Source organism: Diaphorina citri, unplaced genomic scaffold (assembly GCF_000475195.1).
Source record: "Diaphorina citri unplaced genomic scaffold, Diaci psyllid genome assembly version 1.1 scaffold1420, whole genome shotgun sequence".
Taxonomy (NCBI): Eukaryota; Metazoa; Arthropoda; class Insecta; order Hemiptera; family Psyllidae; genus Diaphorina; species Diaphorina citri.
In genome coordinates this window covers 565-15,972 of record NW_007378846.1, presented here as the reverse complement: position 1 = coordinate 15,972, position 15,408 = coordinate 565, and the positions used below count along the sequence as shown (strand labels likewise).

Sequence of the window (15,408 nt, the reverse complement as noted above, 5' to 3'; positions counted from 1 at the left end):
CCCCGTCTGAACATAGGAAAAAGGCGAAGAAAAAGAAGAAGATAATGAAGTTGTAGGTAATTTGTATCAGCCTTTGCCATTTACTTCTACTTTGCTTGTATTTCAGCATGGAATGCGTCTACTTTTCCTGGTTCAAGAGTCCTAGCCCGAACACATCTCGTCAACACTGGCTCGAATTCAACATCAAATCTGCCGACTTCCAATGGAGCTCGCCCCTAGCCCTTAACTCTGAAACGAAAGGGCAACACCCCCTCTATGTGCGAGGTCCTAATGGAAAACTATTTCCCATTGTGGTGGAAGTGGGTGACTGTGATAACTCCAAGGTGGTTCCCATTCATGGTAAGTTGATGAGTTTGGGTGGAAGATAATACCACTCTTAACGCTGAAATGTCTAGTGGTTAGCACGATGGATTCTGGATGTGGAGGTTGGTGGTTCGAGTTCAAGTCTAGTCATAAAATTTAGCGTAGTGTATTAAGCGGGGAGCGACATTTGTGATAAGCACTTGCTTAACACAATTAAAATTCCTTTTTTCTCAAGAGGTTTGATAGAGGGAACTGTAACAGCGGGCGTTTTATAGTACCCAAATCGAAGACATGACAGGATATCACAAAGCCAGCCGTTCCGAGAACCAACCTTATCTGTTCAGGATAAATTCGCCCTGGGCGGGAATAGAACCCGCGACCTAGTAACTAGGCTGACTTAACCAAATTTTGTAGACCACTTCTGTAGAATAGAACTGATTTTGAATTAAAATGGTCAAGTCCAGTTAAAACTGAAAAGTCACTTCGGTTATTCTTTCAGGCAACCTGCATTGTGCCAATCTGTTCAACCAGGACCTCCACTTCCTACTACTATGTCATGGCGGTGAGAATCAGCTAGTGCAAGTTCCCGCTAAGACTGTCTCCCCATCTGTTATGTTAAGCCCTGTAGCTGACATCAGCAAGTATGAGATGAAGATCAAGATACAGGACTCGGTGTGGAGTGGTACCATACCTATTGGTAAGTCGAGCCGTACTTTATTATCTGCCTCTGTGGTGCTTTCGCCAAGGAGATATGAAATTTCAAGTTTTTGGAACACCCTGGCTGCCAAAGCATATTCCATGGCGTTTATCCACAGACATCCGTGTATGAAAACATCTCCCTTAAATAAGAGACAGGCTCTTCAATTCTTGGAATTTTTACGTCAAGAAATATGAAAATTTCACTCAGAGGCCCTCTTTCAGATAACCATTGAAAATACATTAGCGTCTAGTGGCAGTAAGTGTGGTGGCGCCATTACGCCCAACGAGTGAAAAATCACCTCTGTGTTGCCTCTTTGCGCACAGAGGGGCACAATAAAATACGACTATACATTGCCTATTCTGATATTCGGAAAAAAAAAAAAAAAAAAAACGGGTGAAACTCACAAGTGGGACGGGCCTTAACCTTAAGATCTTCTTTTCCTCCCCATCAGGTAGTTGCATTAATTACTTTTATTCAAATGATTGCCAAACGTTTTTTTTCTAGTTAAGCAAGGTCTTTTTACTGAATTGTTAGTTGTATGTATTATTTTTTAACCCATCAAATATACGAGACCTTGTTTAGACTGCTGGGGTAAAGGGACTTTTCAGTCCTATTCGGGCAGGATAAACAAGGTACCTATATTCTATTCTATTCTATTCTATTCTGAAGTTCCCCTGTTTGTCCTTGGGGTTAATTTTTTGTTTGTTTTTTTTTTTTTTTTTTTTTTTGTTGATTGATTGAAATGGTTTACTTTATTTCCAACATCCAACATGTTAAATGAGAGCCATTTGTTTGTGCCGTATCATAACGAAGGCCTTGGAAAACGTAGTAATTTAGCTTAAAATTGAAGTTGATCTTTGTAGAAGAGTTATATCTCTTTTAAATTAGATAGTCAAGATCGAGTTTCACCACCGTGGATTGTCTTAGGATCGAGTTGGGACCGACCTTGACCTCGGTATTACAGGGAAATCCTCGTTTCATCTAGGGGTCGAGTGGGTTCGAACACATCGCATGCCTTCAGGGACAGTTCATTTGTCAAGGGTTTAGGCATTGCCTTGCCCTTGGGATCAATTTAATTTGATGAAACCATTTACTGATGAAAATTTGTAATGAAACAATAAGTTGAAAAAAATAATCTCAATCCCGAGTTGGTAAACCCCAGTATGAGCGGATAACGAAAAACCCAGCGCTGGGACAGACTTTATATACACACTGTATATTATTCTGCTCTGTAATTTTTATCCTCACAACAATCTCAATGATGTAGTAGCTATGGCAGTAGATTTCAGGTGTTAAGGTTGGTGGTTCGAGGTCATGAAATTTAGCGTAGTGAGGAACGACATTTGTAACATGTATTCATGCTTAACACAATTAAGTTGTTTGTTGTTTACAAATCCAATGGAATTAGCTATTAGGCCATTTTCCTAAGGGTTTAATTAAAATTCCTATTTTGCCCCCCCAGGCAAAGGTCAACTGGCAGAGCTGAACATCCCCAACTGTACCTCGCAAGATACCCACCAGGTCTGTTTCCAGCTCACTCAGAGTACCAAAGTCACGACCCCCGCATTGCAAGTCTCGTACAAAACCGTGGAACACAATGCCCCTCCTTATTCCGAACTGACAGCACAATCTGCTCTTGATATTCTGTATAACTACCAGCTTGAACTTCCTGGGGGTGAGCAAATTGATTTTATTTCATTTTAGAAGTACTTCGAAAACTCGTAGTTAAAGAGATGTGTAAAAAGTGAGTGAGTTATAAAAAAAAGAACTATTCTTTTCAGTGGACCACTCAGTCAATTAGTCAGATCTTAAAACTCCTGTAGAAAAACAAACAACAGTAGGTAATTAATTTTTTTTTCTTTTTGAAAGGGTGTGATAGAGGCAACTGTAACTGCTAGACAGCACAATCTGCTCTGGATATTCTGTATAACTACCAGCTTGAACTTCCTGGGGGTGAGCAAATTGATTTTATTTCATTTTAGAAACACTTCAAAATTTTTCCCTTTCACATTTAAAGAACACACATCCAGGGTGAATGACCACGCCATTGGCTGGATGTGTAAAGCCATATGGTCTATGTTGCTTGGACTGCAAATAAATAACATTTGAAGATAGTTATGATAGCATACGAAAGGCTTTTCTCCCAAGCTGCTAAATTTGGTTGTTTTCAAATGCTAGAAATCGACTATTGGGTCATATTTTCTCTAGGTGCTAAACTAACCATGTTCTTTTTCTCTCCAGGTGAAGAAAATCCTCCCTGCGCCCAAACAGACACCCTCATTGATCAAATAACACGTCGTATCGTACCTGACTCCATGGACACCCCTTCTGTCCTTTCCTTCACCTCCCAATCCAATCTGGGCAGTTCAGAAACCTCCAGTAGTCTCGGCAATGGAAGATCTTCCAGCCAAATTCCACCCTCAAACATTGAAAAGTCTTCCAACAACCACCAATTTCCACCCTCAATCGGAGAAAAATACCACCAAATACCACCTTCAGCCAGTGAAAAGTCTCCAAACCCAAAAACCAGTCTTCCGCCTCTTAACATCTGGGAATCTTCCCTCGAAGGCATCCCCCATCTCTGGCCTTTCTCTACGCACTATACCACTGCCCGCCCTACAGACACCGTTACCCATATAGACATCCAATACACGCCCGTCCCCCTGTACAACCACTGCCTCTGTGTGACGCTCAAACCCTGGGCGCTGCTCTTCAACTCCCTCCCGGTTGAAATCGCGCTTCGGAGAGACTCAAGTGACGCGGGCCTAGACTCTAGCTCACGGGAGGAAAGTTCGAGCTCGCCTACTCGGGGAAATCTGTGGCGCGGGGCGACGCTCTATCCCCGGCGGACTCCGGCTAGCCGAGACCCTATGCTTTGCCCGCGGGAGCGCTCGTCTCCCGCCCAACACTCTGTGTTCCCCGACCCGCCGCGGGAAGCGAGCTCTTCGCGCGGTGAAAACTTTTCCCCCGATGCTTCGATTCTGTGTTCGCTTGACCGGCACTCCGTGCTGTCTCCACCCCGTTTGGATTCGAGTTTCTGGGTCTGTCTCCTGCTGAGGGGACGGCGGTTCCAGTCGACTTGCTCGCTTGAGTTGAGGAGTAGCCAGGCGTTCTATACGCCCAAGGTGTCCGGGCTGTTGTTTCCCAATAGTTTTGTGTATGTGGATGTCCTGTGTGAGGAATATGTAAGTAGAAGTTTGTCCTTGTTAGCTCTAGATTGCGGGTTCGATTCCCGCCCCAGACGGACTTTATCTTAAAGGTTTTTTTATCTAAGAGATAAGTCTCGTTCTAGTACACAAATAGCCTACTGTGAGGCTTAGGTGTAAGGGCAAACAGTCCTAAAAGTTGGGTTAAGCTTATACGAATCTACGAAGGTTCGTTCTCGGAACTGCTGGCTTTGTCCTATCCTGACCTCCATCTCTCTTTAGTCGACTTGCTCGCTTGAGTTGAGGAGTAGCCAGGCGTTCTATACGCCCAAGGTGTCCGGGCTGTTGTTTCCCAATAGTTTTGTGTACGTGGATGTCCTGTGTGAGGAATATGTAAGTAGAAGTTTGTCCTTGTTAGCTCTAGATCGCGGGTTCGATTCCCGCCCCAAACGGACTTTATCTTAAAGGTTTTTTTTTATCTAAGAGATAAGTCTCGTTCTAGTACACAAATACTCTGAGGCTTAGGTGTAGGGGCAAACAGTCCTAAAAGTTGGGTTAAGCTTATACGAATCTACGAAGGTTCGTTCTTGGAACTGTTGGCTTTGTCCCATCCTGTCCTCCATCTCTCTTTTTCCTATCCGATTTTGCGACAGTAAGATCTCAGTAGATACCTACTGCCCCCTCTTTCAAACCTCTTTTTTTAAACTTTCCTTGTTTAAAAAAAAAAAATCTTTAGTTTGTCAGCTCAGAACGAGTGGTTTCATTATGCCAACAGATTTACGTGTCTCTTTACAGATGGCCTACATCACACTGACCTCCTCGGAATTCGACAACATCCGGGTGTTGAACCTGCAACCCGTCTACTCCGCGGCCAACCACTCCAGCTACCCTCTAGATGTACAAGGCTTTGTGGTTTATCCTGGCAGTCTCACAGACCCAGAGTCCCGCGATCGATTCCAAATCCCGCACCATTATCCGGAAGTACTACGCTTGCAGCCGGGTCAAAGAAGTGGGGGGAGAAATGAGTGAGTTCTGGCAGTCTCACAGACCCAGAGTCCCGCGATCGATTCCAAATCCCGCACCATTATCCGGAAGTACTACGCTTGCAGCCGGGTCAAAGGAGTGGGGGGAGAAATGAGTGAGTTGGTTGTTGTTGTTGTTGTTGTAGCGGATTTAGCTTTCGCCGAATGGCGGTTCGGGGTGCACTCAGCCTCGTGAGGACAATTGAGTAGCTACTTTAATCGAGTAGCGACCATTGGCGGCATTACCAGAGTAAAAATAAAAATTTATAGATATATCAGAAATAGTACAGGAGGCTCTTAGTAATGCTGTGATATCCACAAAAATTGTGAAGAAGCTCTCAGCCTCACCGCAAATAAATCAAGAGAAGATAATGGGCATTCGGAAAAAAATCGGATGAAACTCACAAGTGGGACGGGCCTTAACCTTAAGATCTTCTTTTCCTCCCCATCAGGTAGTTGCATTACTTTTATTCGAACGATTTAGGCAATCGTTTGAATAAGAGCTTCTTTTTCTCCCCACCAGGTGCTAACATGAGCGCCAAGCTCGGCTCAGGGGAAGACCTCTGGTTGGTCAAACTTCCCCTCCCCTGTAGGTATTGTTTTTTCAGATTGTCACCCATCCGGATACTAACCACGCCCAACGTTGCTTAATTTCAGTCCATTTCGCTCTATTGAAAATGGTGCTCGTCACCGTCACTGGCTTTCTCTTTCTTCAGGAATGTCTGTAATTTAGGACGCTCTTATTGTTCCTCTCTCATTGTTTATGTTTAAGCTATTGAGACCTTTTAATTTCGCTCTATTGAAAATGGTGCTCGTCACCGTCACTGGCTTTCTCTTTCTTCAGGAATGTCTGTAATTTAGGACGCTCTTATTGTTTATGTACTTCCGCTCTTATTGTTTATGTTTAAGCTATTGAGACCTTTTGGTCCTATTCGATTAGGATAAACACAGGCTTATTATATTCCGACTCTTTCTCTAGCTAGAGAACGTTAAACAGAGAGTAGACTAGCGTCTGGCTGTGCGACTATAAACAGGGAGGAGAATAGCCAACCCTAACCAGCCTAGCTAGCTGATAGTTTCCAAGGGTTCTCTCTGCTTGAAAAGAACAAGCACAAGTCCTCACGATGTTTGACTGTGGTTCAGGATGAGCCAATTAAACATGGCTAGAGACCATCACCCTGGTGTATGGCTGATAGAAGAGATATTTTCTCTATTTTGTCATCAGTCATCACCTTTCGGCTATAGCTGAAGCCGCTGGAAATTGATTGCAAAGGAGGCACTCAGTAATGCTGTGATATCCACAAAAGTTGTCGAAAGCTCTGCTTTAACACAAATAATTTGAGATTTTGGTTATTTAAAGGATTAGGTATCTACTTTTCCAATGTTTTGTTCTTCTCGCTATGTAATACATTACCTTCTGCAAGTGACACACTATCTTGGTTGTCATAGTAACCAGTGGGCGTCTCATAAGATTTATTCATATACACCTTGATATCGTATATGTTAAAGTGATTTGATGTTGGTTATTTAAAGGATTATCTACTTTTCCAATGTTTTTTTCTTCTCGCTATGTAATACATTACCTTCTGCAAGTGACGCACTATCTTGGTTGTCATAGTAACCAGTGGGCGTCTCATGAGATTTATTCATATACACCTTGATATCGTATATGTTAACCGTGGTATGTTCAGATGCTTGCACTTGTAGGGAGTTGGTTTTCACCAGTAGGTCAGGCTGAATCAAATGAAGACATGCCATTGGTCGGATATTGTCCTGTGAAGTATAAGAATTATTTAGAAGAGACAATTTTAATTGGTAGACCTAGGAAGACGGGGGAAAATTGCGTAATAAAAAAGTTTATGGGAAAAGGGGGCTAAGATGGACCGAATGAAAAAATAGAACTGACTGGAAGAGGCGGACCAACCCTGTATAAACGGGAGAAGAGAAAGAAGAAGAAAAAGAAAACGAAGAAGAAATAAGAAAAAAATTGTGTTAAGCATAAATGCTTGTCACAAATAATGTTGTTCCCCGTTTAATACACTACGCTAAATTTTACATGACTTGGACTCGAACCACCAACCTCCAGATCCAGAGTCTTTCATCCTAAAGGGATAAGGTTCGTTCTCGGAACGGCTGGCTTTCTCCTTTTCTGTCTTTCTTCTCTATTCACTTTCGGGACGATAAGACCTTATCAGTTACAGTTCCCTCTATCTTACCTCTTTAAAAATGTAATGGTACTTGTTAAGAAGTCACTTCAATGGAACAATGCTACAAAAAGGAGCTGTCACAAATGAGCAGTGACCAGTGTTATTATGGGGTTAGGTTGAACACAAAAAGGAGCATTCAGAAATGAACAGTGACCAGTGTTGTGCGGTTAGGTTAAACACAAAAAGGAGCTTTCGCAATTTGAGCAGTGGTCAGTGTTATTATGAGGTTAGGTTAAACAGAAAAGGAGCTTTCTTTTTTCATTGTCGTGGCTTCAGAAGAATTAACGACAAGTTCTTAATAATTATGAAATTCAATATCAATCACTAGTGGGGCTCATCTGAAGCAAAAATAACCGTTCAAAATCAATTTCTCAATTTTGGTGCTTCCCCAATAGGAAGAAGGACACGAGTATATTATTAGAAGTATGTCTGGTTGGTAGAAGATGTTTGTATTGATGGTAGATACGATAGAGTACTTCTAACTGATAGGCGGAGATGTTCACGCTCACATATTCGATGTTACCTGGGGAAGGAGAGAAGACCGAGAAATGAAAAAAAAAAAAATAAAGTTTTTCAACGCCGTTTTTATTTCGTAGCTATGAAATAACTGATGTTACATTAGACGCGCGTGGTCTGTGTCCTAGCATGCCCATCCCGTAGTATGTCCCTCATCAGATGGGCGATGAGAGACACAATACATTCCATGCTGGCTCTTGACTTGCCAGCCTAGTTAACTATACTGTCAGTCTAGACGTGAGATCTTGGGACGACCTTTTTAAATTATCTGGTAAGATATATTTCTATTGTTTCGGAACAGCCAGCCTAGTTAGCTTAGTTGGTAGTGCGTCTGCCTTGTAAGCGCTAGGCCGCGGGTTCGATTCCCGCCCGGGGCGGGGATAATGTTCGTTCTCGGAACGGCTGGCTTTCCTCCTATCCTGTCTTCCTTCTCTCTTCGATTTCGGGACGATAAGACTTCTACCTTGTAAGCGCTAGGCCGCGGGTTCGATTCCCGCCCGGGGCGGATTTTATCCTGATGGGATAATGTTCGTTCTCGATGGAAGCGCTAGGCCGCGGGTTCGATTCCCGCCCGGGGCGGATTTTATCCTGATGGGATAATGTTCGTTCTCGGAACACCTAGGCCGCGGGTTCGATTCCCGCCCGGGGCGGATTTTATCCTGATGGGATAATGTTCGTTCTCGGAACGGGTTATAAGCGCTAGGCCGCGGGTTCGATTCCCGCCCGGGGCGGATTTTATCCTGTAAGCGCTAGGCCGCGAGTTCGATTCCCGCCCGGGGCGGATTTTATCCTCATGGGATAATGTTCGTTCTCGGAACGGCTCGCGCTAGACCCGGGTTCGATTCCCGCCCGGGGCGGATTTTATCCTGATGGGATAATGTTCGTTCTCGGAACGGCTGGCTTTCGTCCTACGGCATAAATTAAGTTAAGGTTCAGCCAGCCTAGCTAGCTTAGTTGGTAGTGCGTCTGCCTTGTAAGCGCTAGGCCACTGGGCTCGATTCCCGCCCGAGGCGGATTTTATCCTGATGGGATAATGTTCGTTCTCGGAACGGCTGGCTTTCTCCTATCCTTCGATTCCCGCCCGGGGCGGATTTTATCCTGATGGGATAATGTTCGTTCTCGGAACGGCTGGCTTTCGTCCCGGGTTCGATTCCCGCCCGGGGCGGATTTTATCCTGATGGGATAATGTTCGTTCTCGGAACGGCTGGCTTTCGTCCTACGGCATAAATTAAGTTAAGGTTCAGCCAGCCTAGCTAGCTTAGTTGGTAGTGCGTCTGCCTTGTAAGCGCTAGGCCACTGGGCTCGATTCCCGGGGCGGATTTTATCCTGATGGGATAATGTTTGTTCTCGGAACGGCTGGCTTTCTCCTATCCTGTCTTCCTTCTCTCTTTGCCAGCCTAGTTAGCTTAGTTGGTAGTGCGTCTGCCTTGTAAGCGCTAGGCCGCGGGTTCGATTCCCGCCCGGGGCGGGTTTATCCTGATGGGATAATGTTCGTTCTCGGAACGGCTGGCTTTCTCCTATCCTGTCTTCCTTCTCTCTTCGATTTCAGGACGATAAGACCTTAGCAGTTACAGTTCCCTCTGTCAAAACTTATTGAAAAAAATGATATTTTTTGACACCAACAAGTATCTAACCCCTACTCACCATTCAAGAACATGAGGAACGTTGGATACCAGCTCTCCCAGGCACAGTCCAACCCAACTTTCACCTCCATGGGGTCCACTAGGAAGCGTGGTGGACAAGTGGAGGTGAGTTGAGTGGATAGGCTGAGTGTGGAGATGTGGAGGTGAGAGGAGAATGGATGAGATAGGCTCAGCAGACCGCTGGACAGGTTGAGACACAGACTGGGGAGATCTGAAAACAAACAAATATAAACAAAAAGGTAAAAGATGGAAAGTAGCACTGCTCTGGAAAAAATGTATTCTAATAGCCTTTAATCAAAACGGAAACGGTAAGGAAAGTAAGTAAGCGACCAGCTATACTAGAGCGTATAGTTGAATACCTACACCAGGTCTCGTTAGAGTCCTGGAGTTAAGCAACGTTGCACGTGGTTGGTACCCGAATGGGTGGACATTTGGACAATCGCGTGCTGCTAAAAAAAATTGGAGCCGACTCAAGTAGGGTAAGGTTAATCTGATGAATTTAAGAGTAACATTTCGCCGAATGGAGGGTTATATCCTCACCACTAAAAACCTTAGCCGTTATACAATGAGGTTAAACTTCTAGAAAATAAAAATAAAAAATTACATAAATAAAAAAAAAAAATACCTGATTCAAGATGGTTGACTATCAAGGTCATCTGATCTGTCGTCAAGGTCATCTCGGATAAACCATACGCTTCTAATTTGACCTTGAGCTTTTCAATATGGCGGCGATATTTGGTTCCACGGGATAGCGTATCTGTGCTGCAATTGGTGGATTGATCGCCTTTGCAATGGGTAGGGTTTGGGCTGGTGTGAATGGCTGTATTGATTTTGGAGCGTACTGTATGAAACTGTGGAGAGAAATGAATGTAAATCAAACTCTACTTACCCGAGCTCACGCCAATCGTCCCCACATCGAGCTGATACTGCCGGTCCTCGATCTGTGAGCCAAGTACATGATCCACGCCAAACTTCCTCGCCAAGCCCAACAGGTCCGGCCTACACTCCACCCGACACAGGGGATTATCCACCTGGGGCGAAATCGAGATCCCACCCAGCGTGACTATCACACAATCGTGGAGGCACTCCGAAGTTAACGGGAGCGAGGTGCTCCCTCCCGGCGAAAGTGGAGGGTCGCTGGTTGGAATTCCACCGCGGGACGGGTCGCTTCCCCCGCCAGAAATCCGGTCAGCCTCTCCGTTAGTTTTCCCCGCGGACGCGACGTTCCTCCCGCCAACTTTTTCTCGCTTAGCCTGACCGCTTTCGATCGCTTCCAGCGGGATGATGACTCGTACGTTTTTCACGTCTAAGAAAAGCAGCGGCAGCCGGGCTGTCGACACGAAGGGGACTTTGGGTTTTGCAGGCGACATCGCGCGGTGGTCTGTGGGTAAATCGAGGGAGACCTTTTTCGTCGCGAAACTTTCCCCGAGAGACGAAGATGAGGTTTTCTTCAGAATAGAGGACGAAATCTTTCGCGGATCGATGGATCTTTCGCGGGGGGCTTCTTTGGGTTTCCGAACGAGGGTTTCACTTTGAAAGTGGTCGATCTGGGATGTTTCTGCCTCTTTGGGAGGCGAAATTTCTTCTCGATACAGAGGCGGTTCGTGATGAGACGCACCTAATTCTGTACTCAACACATCGCTTTCACTGATGGAGGCTTGTGTTGAAAACCTCTTTGAGAATATACGTTCCTCCTGCATTGATTGTGAAACCTTCCTCTCGACACTTGAAGTTAGATCCGCCCCTATTAACGATTGGGTCACCTTCTTAGCTGACGACAAATCCGCCCCTGTTTTCTCCTGGGACACTTTCCTATGTACAGGGGCGTATTCCGAAGACCCAATCGTGGAGGCCGATGATGTTTTACGCAACCTTTTCCCGGGGACGACAGGGGGCGGGTTTGTTTTTCTACCCCACGCAGTCGCGCCTGGGGCTTCTAACCCAGGGTCGATAGGCCCAGACGGGACGGGTCTGTCCCCGTACAAGGGACGTTCAACTTTTCCCCCCGTGTGAACGGAGCTGTGAGGAATTCCCTCGGGTCCGAAAATTTCCTCCGTTTCACTCGAAAATTCCGCGAGATTTGCGGGATTTTTCTCCGAATTTTCGAAAGTTCCCTCCGACTTTCCCGCGTGGGTAATTCCCAGATTTCTTTCTCGGGTGCATTGATTGTGAAACCTTCCTCTCGACACTTGAAGTTAGATCCGCCCCTATTAACGATTGGGTCACCTTCTTAGCTGACGACAAATCTGCCCCTGTTTTCTCCTGGGACACTTTCCTATGCACAGGGGCGTATTCCGAAGACCCAATCGTGGAGGCCGATGATGTTTTACGCAACCTTTTCCCGGAGATCCGCCCCTATTAACGATTGGGTCACCTTCTTAGCTGACGACAAATCCGCCCCTGTTTTCTCCTGGGACACTTTCCTATGTACAGGGGCGTATTCCGAAGACCCAATCGTGGAGGCCAATGATGTTTTACGCAATCTTTTCCCGGGGATGACAGGGGGCGGGTTTGTTTTTCTACCCCACGCAGTCGCGCCTGGGGCTTCTAACCCAGGGTCGATAGGCCCAGACGGGACGGGTCTGTCCCCGTACAAGGGACGTTCAACTTTTCCCCCCGTGTGAACGGAGAGATCCGCCCCTATTAACGATTGGGTCACCTTCTTAGCTGACGACAAATCCGCCCCTGTTTTCTCCTGGGACACTTTCCTATGTACAGAGGCGTATTCCGAAGACCCAATCGTGGAGGCCGATGATATTTTACGCAACCTTTTCCCGTGGACGACAGGGGGCGGGTTTGTTTTTCTACCCCACGCAGTCGCGCCTGGGGCTTCTAACCCAGGGTCGATAGGCCCAGACGGGACGGGTCTGTCGCCGTACAAGGGACGTTCAACTTTTACCCCCGTGTGAACGGAGCTGTGAGGAATTTCCTCGGGTCCGAAAATTCCCTCCGTTTCACTCGAAAATTCCACGAGATTTGCGGGATTTTTCTCCGAATTTTCGAAAGTTCCCTCCGACTTTCCCGCGTGGGAAATTCCCAGATTTCTTTCTCGGGGAAAACTTTGGTAACCCAATTGGGCGTTTTCAGACAGTCGAACTTGTTTCTCGTCCATTTTCATTTCACGAATCTCTTCTAAAGTCTTCATGTCATATTTCACATCCATTCTAAGTGAGGTATCACATCCCTCACTCCTCCCTTCTTCTCGGGGCACAGTGGCTTTCGCATCCATTCTAAGTGCCGAACACTCGGTATATCTCGACCTACCCTTCTCCACTGATTCTCTTCCATCACGTTCCCCCCGAATATTTTGCACTGATTTTTGTCCATCATGCTCTCCCGGAGTACTTTCCCAGGAAGCACTGTACTTACTTTCTCTCGTAGTCGGCTCACAGCTTCCTCTAATTTGTCTCTCCTGAGATGTCCCACTTTGCTTTCTCAGAGGAGTTTTGTCTATAGAACCCTCTCTACGCGTTCCAAATGGAGACGGTACAGACGCGCTTAGATTGGGCGTTTTCAGACAGTCGAACTTGTTTCTCGTCCATTTTCATTTCACGAATCTCTTCTAAAGTCTTCATGTCATATTTCACATCAATCGATGTCACATCCATTGTAAGTGAGGTATCACATCCCTCACTCATCCCTTCTTCTCGGGGCACAGTGGCTTTCGCATCCATTCTAAGTGCCGAACACTCGGTATATCTCGACCTACCCTTCTCCACTGATTCTCTTCCATCACGTTCCCCCCGAATATTTCATTATTGAAATATGGAAATTGATTGCAAAGGAGGCACTCAGTAATGCTGTGATATCCACAAAAGTTGTCGAAAGCTCTGCTTTAACACGAATAATTTGAGATTTGATTTGATTATGCTCTCCCGGAGTACTTTCCCAGGAAGCACTGTACTTGCTTTCTCTCGTAGTCGGCTCACTGCTTCCTCTAATTTGTCTCTCCTGAAATGTCCCACTTTCATTTCTTCTTCCGTCGTTACGGTTCCCTCTATCAAATCTCTAAAAAAAAAAATAAAAATAAAAAATGAAAAAAATATCTTTAAAATGTTCATATGTATTCATGTTCTTTTCATATTTATTATATTTAAAATTAATTCATTTATATTGAAAAAATATAAATGAAAAACCGTCGAGTTAAAACCAAGATCTCACTTCACCCGATCAAGTCTTACCGTCATCTCCCGAGGTGTCGCTCCAAGCTTAGCTCCCGTGCCGGCAGAGGTCGCTTTGTAACTCGAACCACGGCCGCTAGGTTCGCTACTGTACACAGAGTCCTGCTGGAGGGGTGGGGCAACGTAGGAGGCGTGGTTAAGAGAGGCGGGGGGCGTGTGAAACAAGGAGGAGTTCGTTTGGGAGCCGCCGCCTCCCGAGATTTGCCGAGATAAGCCGAGTCTGAAAATAAATAAAATTATTAGAATGGAATATACCTTGTTTATTCTGTTGGGGAAGGACTGAAAAGTCCCTTTGCCCCGCAGTCTAACCAAGGTCTTGTGTATTTTGACATACTTATTTTGGGGGGTAGGTATCCAAAATTAAATGAAGTCGAAATCAAAATATAGCTCTTTTCCTTATAGGGAACTGTAACTGTAAAAATGTAAAATGTAAATGCAATTTCTTTGTGTTATTATGTCACAACTTTGGTGCTCACTGCAGCATTGTAGGATTTTTAGGGAACTGTAACTACAGAGGTATTATTGTCCCGAAATCGAAGAGAGAAGGAGACAGGATAGGAAGAAATCAGCCGTTCCGAGAACGAACCTTATCTGCTTAAGATAAAGTTCACCCCGGGTGGGAACCTTCCAAGCTGACCAGGCTGGTCAACTTTACTTTTTGTAGCCTTATTCTTCTTTTTCGAATAAATATTATCTTTTTGCCAAACTTATTGAAAGAAACTACTCACCCAGAGCTGTTCTGCGTATTCTGCTGATCTCCATCGAACCCGGGACCCTCGGCTATCGAGACCACAGGTGGCGACCAGTAGTTGACCATCTGATACAAATAAACGTCCGCCAAAAACGACAGATCCCGCAACTTGAACACGCAAATGGGCGGGATTTTCGAACACGGGGATTTTTCCCCCGCGGGATTTTTGGAAATTTTTTCCCACGTCGCTGCGGGATTTTTGACATCGGAGGTATTTTTCGCATTCGGAGGCCATTGAGAGGGAATTTGGAGCAATATTATATGTCATAGCTACTCATTTTCCTCACGAGGCTGAGTGGGCCCCGCAACAGCCAGTCACGGAAACAATCATTTGCATGATACAAATTTCTTGACCCCGCCGGGAGTCGAACCCGGGTCTCCCGCGTGCAAAGCGAGCGCACTGACCACTACGCCATGGGAGCTGACCTTACTAAAGTTTGAGACGAGAAGGATTCAGGACATTTATCAGAACACGAGGTACATAACAGGACTGCCTGGAAGAGACTGACAAGAAACACCGACCCTATTTAAATAGGAAAAGGCTAGGAAGAAGAAGAAGAAGAAGAAGAAGAAGAAGAAGAAATCATGGTAGTTACCTTGTTGAACTTGTGCACTCTATCGCGAGTTCCTATCTTGGAATGTAGATTATCACTGTTAGCTCTGGTCAGAGTTATAGTTAGAAATCCGCCACTTGTATCTTCAGCGGCGGATTTGCCGTGGAGCAATAGGGTAAGCGTGGGGTGACTTGGAATGTCTGGGGTTTGAGCAACTTTGTTGGGTTGAGAGGGTGAACTGCCGGACTGAGAATTGGACGCTGTAAGAAAAGGTGTATTTATTTTATTTGTGAATACACACAAGTGTATCATATGCACTTTCATCATCTCTCTCTCTCTCTCTCTCTCTCTCTCTCTCTCTCTCTCTCTCGTTTTAAACATACTT

General features: G+C 45.3%; 3 protein-coding genes across 3 annotated transcripts; 1 reads left to right on the top strand and 2 right to left on the bottom strand.

The window, feature by feature from the left end:
* The first annotated feature begins 107 nt into the window (after positions 1-107).
* LOC103515817 lies at positions 108-5,178 on the top strand. The gene is made up of 6 exons (XM_026828401.1): positions 108-339; positions 803-1,000; positions 2,466-2,678; positions 3,245-4,082; positions 4,437-4,542; positions 4,945-5,178. Exons 1-6 carry the CDS (start codon positions 108-110, stop codon positions 5,176-5,178), a joined length of 1,821 nt encoding a protein of 606 aa, XP_026684202.1.
* Positions 5,179-10,418: 5,240 nt separating this feature from the next.
* LOC113470171 (vacuolar protein sorting-associated protein 13B-like) lies at positions 10,419-13,263 on the bottom strand. The gene is made up of 4 exons (XM_026828408.1): positions 13,040-13,263; positions 12,567-12,609; positions 10,729-11,670; positions 10,419-10,683 (listed from the first exon to the last, which is right to left on the bottom strand). Exons 1-4 carry the CDS (start codon positions 13,209-13,211, stop codon positions 10,419-10,421), a joined length of 1,422 nt encoding a protein of 473 aa, XP_026684209.1. The 5' UTR covers positions 13,212-13,263.
* Positions 13,264-13,694: 431 nt separating this feature from the next.
* On the bottom strand, positions 13,695-14,715 carry LOC113470170. The gene is made up of 2 exons (XM_026828400.1): positions 14,447-14,715; positions 13,695-13,938 (listed from the first exon to the last, which is right to left on the bottom strand). The coding sequence occupies exons 1-2, from the start codon at positions 14,533-14,535 to the stop codon at positions 13,695-13,697; spliced, it is 333 nt and encodes a 110-aa protein (XP_026684201.1). The 5' UTR covers positions 14,536-14,715.
* Between the last annotated feature and the right edge of the window lie 693 nt (positions 14,716-15,408).

Excerpts from the sequence above, each read along its gene's own strand:
- LOC103515817 (XM_026828401.1), top strand. The coding sequence starts at position 108 with ATGGAATGCGTCTACTTTTCCTGGTTCAAGAGTCCTAGCCCGAACACA. Across the intron at positions 340-802 it reads CAAGGTGGTTCCCATTCATG|GCAACCTGCATTGTGCCAAT; the intron begins GTAAGTTGATGA and ends TTATTCTTTCAG. Across the intron at positions 4,083-4,436 it reads GGACGGCGGTTCCAGTCGAC|TTGCTCGCTTGAGTTGAGGA; the intron begins TTGCTCGCTTGA and ends TCTTTAGTCGAC.
- LOC113470171 (XM_026828408.1), bottom strand. The coding sequence starts at position 13,211 with ATGGATGCGAAAGCCACTGTGCCCCGAGAAGAAGGGATGAGTGAGGGA. Across the intron at positions 12,610-13,039 it reads ACTGTCTGAAAACGCCCAAT|TGGGTTACCAAAGTTTTCCC; the intron begins CTAAGCGCGTCT and ends AAAACGCCCAAT. Across the intron at positions 11,671-12,566 it reads GAAAGAAATCTGGGAATTTC|CCACGCGGGAAAGTCGGAGG; the intron begins CCACGCGGGAAA and ends TCTGGGAATTAC.
- LOC113470170 (XM_026828400.1), bottom strand. The coding sequence starts at position 14,535 with ATGGTCAACTACTGGTCGCCACCTGTGGTCTCGATAGCCGAGGGTCCC. Across the intron at positions 13,939-14,446 it reads AATACGCAGAACAGCTCTGG|ACTCGGCTTATCTCGGCAAA; the intron begins GTGAGTAGTTTC and ends ATTTATTTTCAG.